At 44.4% G+C, this 7,349-nt stretch overlaps 1 protein-coding gene across 1 annotated transcript in view; it reads right to left on the minus strand.

Moving 5' to 3' along the window:
- Positions 1–5,884, minus strand: part of akap6 (A kinase (PRKA) anchor protein 6) — a 159,546-nt gene extending 153,662 nt beyond the window's left edge. The window contains exons 1-3 of the mRNA XM_069662538.1: positions 5,800–5,884; positions 4,640–4,926; positions 4,041–4,212 (exon numbers count right to left, since the gene is read on the minus strand). Coding sequence (XP_069518639.1) covers positions 4,041–4,212; positions 4,640–4,860 — 393 coding nt within the window. The 5' untranslated portion in view covers positions 4,861–4,926; positions 5,800–5,884. The remainder of the gene's footprint in view (positions 1–4,040; positions 4,213–4,639; positions 4,927–5,799) is intronic.
- Between the last annotated feature and the right edge of the window lie 1,465 nt (positions 5,885–7,349).

Genomic DNA, 7,349 nt, shown 5'->3' on the forward strand with positions numbered 1-7,349 from the left:
ACCAAGAGAGGAAAGTTTATGCAGCCACAAAAAACATTTTTCATTCACTAATTTAATTCTTTTTTCTCTCCTGTATAAGATAACCACATTTATTATTCCTCTACAGCTATCATCTCTTTAAGGCTCTCCTGTGAAGAACAGGTGTTGCCTTTGTGAGGATTTATGAAACAGAAGAACCAGTTGATAAATAGTTTAAATGCACACACAGACACACACACACACACACACACACACACACACACACACAGAGTCAGAGTGACATCATTCACCCGCACAACAAAGCTATAGTTGTAACTCACACACGTCACAATAAGTCCGACCTTGTCACCTCCTAGAACCAGCCTGTGATCCAGCACATCCCATGACCACACACACACACACACACACACACACACAGTGTGTTCACCAGAGTTAAAGTTTACTTCGTGTTTATTCAACAGCCTCAAAATGTCAGATTAGCAAGTCTTATGTATCTGCTCTCTTTCCGACATGACGTGAACAATGTCAACAACCAATAGGACGCTCTATGCAGCACCAAACAGGAAGCAGCAAACCGGGTGGATAGTAAACATGGAGGGGACTCTGCTGCTGTCACCGTGTCCTCGCTGTGTGTGACGCCATAGTTGGATGCTGGTTGCCATTAGCACACGTTGTTAGCGCGGCTACGGTTGGCTCAGATGAACCGGTGTAAGTTTGGAGGAGCTCGTACTGCTAACCAAGCTAAACAATGCATTTGTTTGTATTCCAGTAAATTTTCACCAGGAGCATGATGGGAAATTATCCCAACAGAAATCTGGTTGTAGTCCGTAAATAGACCCTGAAAGATCCGCAGTATTTGTAAAATCTGTTTGGGACTGAAACGTCTTCAGATGTGAGAAGAGGTCTGACTTTAGCTCTTTGTGCAGCAGAAACAGGCTAACGTAGGAAACAAGTTGTGTGTCTGTTCATGGCAGCGAGTGACTCAGCTGCAGACAAACATCTGACAGGAAATAGAAAACGTCCTCTCTCTGCTCTGCTGAGCTGCAGCGTGACTCCTGAGTGTCTGGAGCCGTTACACTGGACACACGACTGCTGCAGCCATCTTTAATTCAGGCAAAACACAAGATTAAGACAAACAGAGCAAAGTGGTGCAGAGAGAGAGAGAGACAGAGGAGAGGAGACAAAATGGAAGGGAAGGAAAGGATGAAAGGGGAAAGGAGAGGAAATTAACAGAAAGGAAAGGGGAAAAAAGAAAGAAGAGAAAGACAGGAGAGGAAAGGAGATGAGGGAAGAGGAGAAGAGAGGCGAGAAGAGGACATGGAAGGAAAGGAAAGGAGAAGAGAGAAGAAAAGAAGGAGAGGAAAGGAAAGAAGGGTAAATAAGAGGGGATTAGCAGAAAGGAAAGGAAAATAAAATAAAGGAGAGGAGAGAAAGGAAATGAAATGAAAGAAGATGAGGGAAGAGGTGAGGAAAGGAAAGAAAAGGAGAAGAGAGGAGAGGAGAAAAGAAGGGGGAGAGGAAAGGAAAGGAAATAAAAGGGAATGACGGGAAAAGAAGAGGAAAAAGGAAAGGAGGAGAAGAAAGTGGAGGAGGAGCTAAAAGAAACCCTGCGAGCAGCAGCAGCCTGATGACGAGGAAACATCTGAGTCACTGAAGTTAAAAATACAAACTCATCAATAGAAGTTCGTCCATGTCGTCTGAGCAGAATACAGCAGCATGTTTGATCAAACTTAATCTGTCAGTCTAAGATCAAAAAGAGGAGGTTTAAGGTTAATTTAACTAAAACAAATCAGATGCAGGTATTGTCCAGATGTAAAAATGCTCCTGTGCACACAAACAGCGGGGTAATAACAGTTTATTGATTGTATTTTGGGGGTATTTCTCTTATAAGAGCTGTGAAGAGATGCTTCGCTTTTAAGAGGTTGAAATATTTCAGTGGCTCGAACGTGAAGAGGAAACTAATCAGAGTGAAAACAGACTTTTTGTTTCCTTCGCTTGAATTAAATCCACTGGAGATGAAGAGGAGGAGTGGCGTTCGATGATGGAGAATGAAAAGACGACTGCTCCGTGTCCTGAAGGCTGCAGTTACATAAATAACAGAACGGTCAGCCGGTTGCCCCGTGGAAACTTCTTATTACATAACAGCAGGGCTGAGGGGGGAGGAAGGGCATTATGGGGAATGTGCAGCCTGAGGTCGGACAGTTGCATCGACTGATGTTCAGCCGTCTTCATGAATCTGACACGAAGCTGCTGAGAGGTTTTACAGCCTGTTTGAACTGAAGTTAGAAATATTTGAATAACTTCCATCAAAATGGCAGAGTCGACCTGCGGAGATCTCGCTCAGATCATTTTGGGTCAATACAGAGTTGATGAACGTTCAGTTTGGAAGACGATTGAGAAGCTTTGACTCTGGGCTCTCCATTCAGAGGCATCTCTGTCGGACATTTACAAAGAACCGAATATGCCTGAAACTGTCCAATCACGTCTGTTTTGTTTGAACAAACGCAGAACTTTAAATTCTTCTGACATTAATTTCATCAATAGTTCTCTTGATATTTAAAAACCTGATAAAACATGTTTATTTTACTTCTGTTTAGTCTGAGCAGTGTTTTATAACATAACAGACCCTTTAATATCAGCTCTTATGTTTAGTCGGGACACAGCTTTACAAGCCTTTAAGGTTATTAAAGTAGAGCCAAATTCAATAACCTCAACAACTACAGTTCAGGATAATTCAGGACGTATTTGCACCGAGCGTGTCGAGGAATTTGACATAAAAAATCCCACAGACTCAGAGGATACTGGACACAGTGTTTAACCTGCCTCAATGACAGTAAACTACAGTCACAGCCTCGCAGCTTGAAGGCTCCGCCCACCAGTCGAGCTGCAGTTTATTTCAAAGAGTACATGAAGAAAAAACATCATAAAGTACGTCTACGTTTAACAGGAGGGACAATACCAGAGGACGTGTCTGCGTGTTTCTCTGCAGATCGTGTGACTGTCAGTAGACCTCCTCCCAACGGCAAACAAACAGGTACACGAGAGGGAGACCGTTCACTCATCGACAAAGGCTGGAGTCAAACAGCTTTCAACCCAGTGTTCACAATACGGGAATACTGGCCAGAAAAGGACTTCATGATGCCACAGTGAAGTTGACCTTCGACCTTGTGGGTAAAAATGGCATCCCTTTTTCATTTAAGCCGATAAGAAATGTGTGTGAAATGAGCGTATAGATTCTTAACTCAAATAATTTTGTTAAAAGATCACAGTGACCTTGACCTTTGTACGGAGGCCCTAAGCGGACACGCAGCCACACATTTTATGTACTCTGTTTACCTGATAATGAGCTAGTTTCAGTTGTTTTCTCGACTTATTCATCTCGTTTTCTCAAGATGACAAAGCTTTCCTCGTGACAACAAGATAATGTTCTGCTGATCTAGAAAACAAAACAAAACTGTGATAGGCCAGATCACGACATGCCATGCTACGGAAGCCCTAAGCGTACATGTTAGGAGCTAGATCGTTGGAAAGTTATCCCGTTATCACGAGAAAACCAGCTTTGTTATCTTGAGACAACGAGATAAATAAGTCGACGTTCTCGAGAAAACAACAGGAAATTAAATCGTTATCACGTGAAAATGAAATAAATAAAATGTATGGATTCATGTCCGCTTAGGGCTTCCGTACCTTTGACCTCTAACCATCAGTGTTTACATCAGTTGGTCCTCAAGCCAAAGTGGAAGTGGACGATATTTCCTCAATGCTTTCCTGACATATCGCGTTCACAAGAATGGGACGGATGGACGGACGGACCACCCGAAACATTAAAATCAGATCACAGGAAATGAGCAGACGACAGGTAAAAGAGCGTTCACCTTCTGTCTCACAGTCCACCCCAGCTATGACACGGTCCAGATGCTAACCCCACCTGTGTCCTGGGCTTTGTGTGGACCTGTTTCTTTAAGCCTCAGAGTTTCCTGAACAAACCACATGATGTCAATCACTCCGGCGCTGTCAGAAGATATGCACCACATGAGCTCACAGATGCACCAGCAGCTTACCTTGAGCTGCACCAGGTGGACGTCCACGTGTCTGTTGTCGCCGTCCTGTCCCACAGAGTGTGTGAGCTGCGTGACTCGGTCGCTGGTGGCTCTCAGCCACTTCTCGATCTCCGGGAGGTGGAGGACGACCTTCCAGTCGGCTCCGGTGTGGAGGGGCGGAGGTTTCTTTGACCTGAAATGACACATACTGCACATGAGGCGGATGTAATGACCTGAAGCTGCTCTCACACATTGTTTTTATCTGAACAGGTCAAATGACTTCGTTACATGTTAAAGGGGAACGGTTTGCTCCTGACTCTAATGACAGTGTAAGCTTTTACTCGCTGCTTTGGTTCATTAAAATAACTCTCGTCCCCCTTTTTTCCAACGGCCTCTGATTTAACCGACTGTAGACCTCCTGCGCAGCACCAAGCAGCAGACAGACTGAAACTAGCAGGAGAAGAAAGTGGAACATTTGAAGGAGAGACCTCTGCTGATAATACGACTCTCAGTAAAAACCTGATGAATGTAGACCACCACGTTTAGGAGGCAGCCCTCGTATGTTTCATTTTTATTTTGTTGTTTAGGACCACTGCGTTACTGTCAGACTGATTGGGTACCTCCTGGAGGGGTCTCGACCCAGGCCTCGGCTGGGGCCCGCACCGGGCGAGGAGGCCCCATCCTGGGACTGATGGTCCGTGTCCGGGCTGAAAGGGGCGGCGGTGACATCATCAGCGGCGGTGGGGGAGGTGGAGGTGTCAGGGTCCTGGGTCGGGGTGACGGAGGTGACCATGGGGGAGAGCGGTTCGGGGGCCGCGGGGGAGAGAGCCACGATGCTCATGGTGTGAGAGAGGGAGAGAGAGGTTCAGGATTCCTAATGCGGGCGATCGAGCCTCATTGGAGTAAACTGGAGAGAGAGAGGAAAAGAGAGGTCAATACAGACGTGCAGAGAAGTAACTAAAAAAGAAGAAAACAAGAACGACTTTAACTCTTATTTATATGTTTTCATTTCTTCCCACTTCACTACATGTTGTTTATTATCATTCAATGTCATTGATGCTCATTTAATTTCTTAGAAATATAAATTGATGTATTATTCTGATGTTTATAATCAATCCTTTTATTACAGGTACATTTGCATGTGTCTGTAAAAGTTAGTGACTGCCTTTTATATCCGTAATGTTTTGGCCTCAGTGCAGATAGCACAAACATCTGCACACATTAGCTGCTTCTGTATCTGCTCCATTATGTTTTTCTTCTTTTGAACTCACACCGGGAGCATGATGGGAAATAATCAACAGAAATCCAGTTAATGTCTTTCAAGTAAAGACAGAAAGGTCTTCAGAGAGTGTCAGACTCCTTCTTGTGTATGTTAGCATTAGAGGAAGTTCCCAGGTCTAAACAGCACAGACTGTATAAGAAGATGGCCGACATGACAGCTCCCTAATAGTGAGTCCAAACCCTCTCTATCGCCCCCTGCTGACTGGCTGCAGTATAGCTCATAAAGCCCGCCTCCTCCATGTTAACAGATGGGACATGAGTCAAACTATAAAATCAAAATACACGTCAAATACTTTTTTCTCCAACGTGGTTTCTGTCATTATAGTTAGTTCTTATCATGCTGATTTATGTCCAAGTGTTCATTTTTCTGACAAGTTTACTTTAAATTAGTTATTTGATGCTATAAAAAGGGGGCGTGGCCTCATGATTGGGGCTCCTGCAGCGTTCTGTTCCCGAGCAGCAGAGTAGAGGAGGAACGGCGAGAGGAGACGTAACTAACACTAACACTACAGTCATTGAACTTTCCATCAGCGTGAATATCTGCTTCAGACCGACACAAGAAGCTGTTCTGCTGCAGACTGAGCCCACCTGAGGGCTCCAACACAGCAAGGACACCTGAGGGCGCCAAGACGGCCACAAGGTAAAGGTGTGTGTCGGGTAGAGGAAGGGTCGGGACGTCAACACTGCGGCTCCACCAGCCGATCTCTACTGCACACACTCCGGATACAGATGAGCAAGATGGCAGCGGCCGCTCCGGGGGGGTTTAGCTTCACTTTTACACAACGAGAGGAGGTGGAGACATCGTCCTTCTTTATAAACAGTCAATGCAAAAAACGTATTCTCCATAAATACCAATGCAAATCAGGACAACAACACATATCCACTCTGTACCTCTCCATCTGCACAGGCAAGTAAATAAACAAGAATCCCATAAAAACAGTTGGAGTCAGGCGTATGTGGAGGCAGATGACAACAAACTCTCTTTATCTCCTCCACTCTTCCTTCAGTCTGCAGGAGGACGGAAGAAATCCCTCTTTTTATGCCCCACTCCTTTATTTTCCCACACTCGCTCTCTCTCGCTCTCTCACATGCAGGCTGTCACAGCATGGCACTGCACACAACACAGGGTCCATGTGTATGAGAGTGTGTGTGTGTGTGTGTGTGTGTGTGTGTGTGTGTGTGTGTGTGTGTGTGTGTGTGTGTGTGTGTGTCTTCTCCCCTTCATCTCAGCTGTAGCTTTAAATCCTTTTTAGCACCACCAGACGCGACGCACAGACAAATGAAATGTTTTATTCATATCTTCTTTTCTCTGAATAAAATATGCAGCTCACAGAAAGAAACTTGTTTTAAAACAAAGCAGGAAACACTCAGGGAAAATATTACTTAGAAATACTTTTTAAAGTATGTCCTCCATTAAAAAGTTTCGCTAATCATCAGTTGTGCCATAAAGCAGGATTTGTTATATGAAATACAGATTTTCCATGAGCCCATCAGTGTAGTGTTACCTTGTTTGTTAATGTTTTTCATTTCTGTGAGATCGAATCCAGCTCTGCTTGTGTTTGCAGTAATGTTTTGGTTGGTGACTGTGATGCACTGCTCACTTATACAATCATTTAAGCTGCTAAATTGAATATATGTGAGGTGTGACCTGAAACTGTCCGTCAATACGTGTGTGAACGTGTGATGAACAGAAGCAGGTGAATTCCGGTCTAAACATGAACGTTTAATTAACGTCTTTAAAATGTTATTATTAAATCCACAGACAGAAGAAGACAACATTAATTATCCTGTTAAAGCAAAGACGGTTTAATAGTGGGTGCAACACACACACACACACACACACACACACACACACCCCTCACACACACACACACACACACACACACACACACACACAGAATGACCCAGTAACCAGCAGCAGCAGGAGCCAGTGTGTTGCAGTGCGGGGTGACTCAGGCTCTGTATCTATTAGCATTAGCATTAGCTTTAGCAGAAGCAGAAGTGATGCCAGTAGAGCAACTGAACAAAAAACAGTCTGATGAACTCATC

The sequence above is a fragment of the Semicossyphus pulcher genome, unplaced genomic scaffold, assembly GCF_022749685.1.
Source record: "Semicossyphus pulcher isolate SPU_LCO1_2020_fin unplaced genomic scaffold, fSemPul1.0.p SCAF_14, whole genome shotgun sequence".
Classification (NCBI taxonomy): domain Eukaryota; kingdom Metazoa; phylum Chordata; class Actinopteri; order Labriformes; family Labridae; genus Semicossyphus; species Semicossyphus pulcher.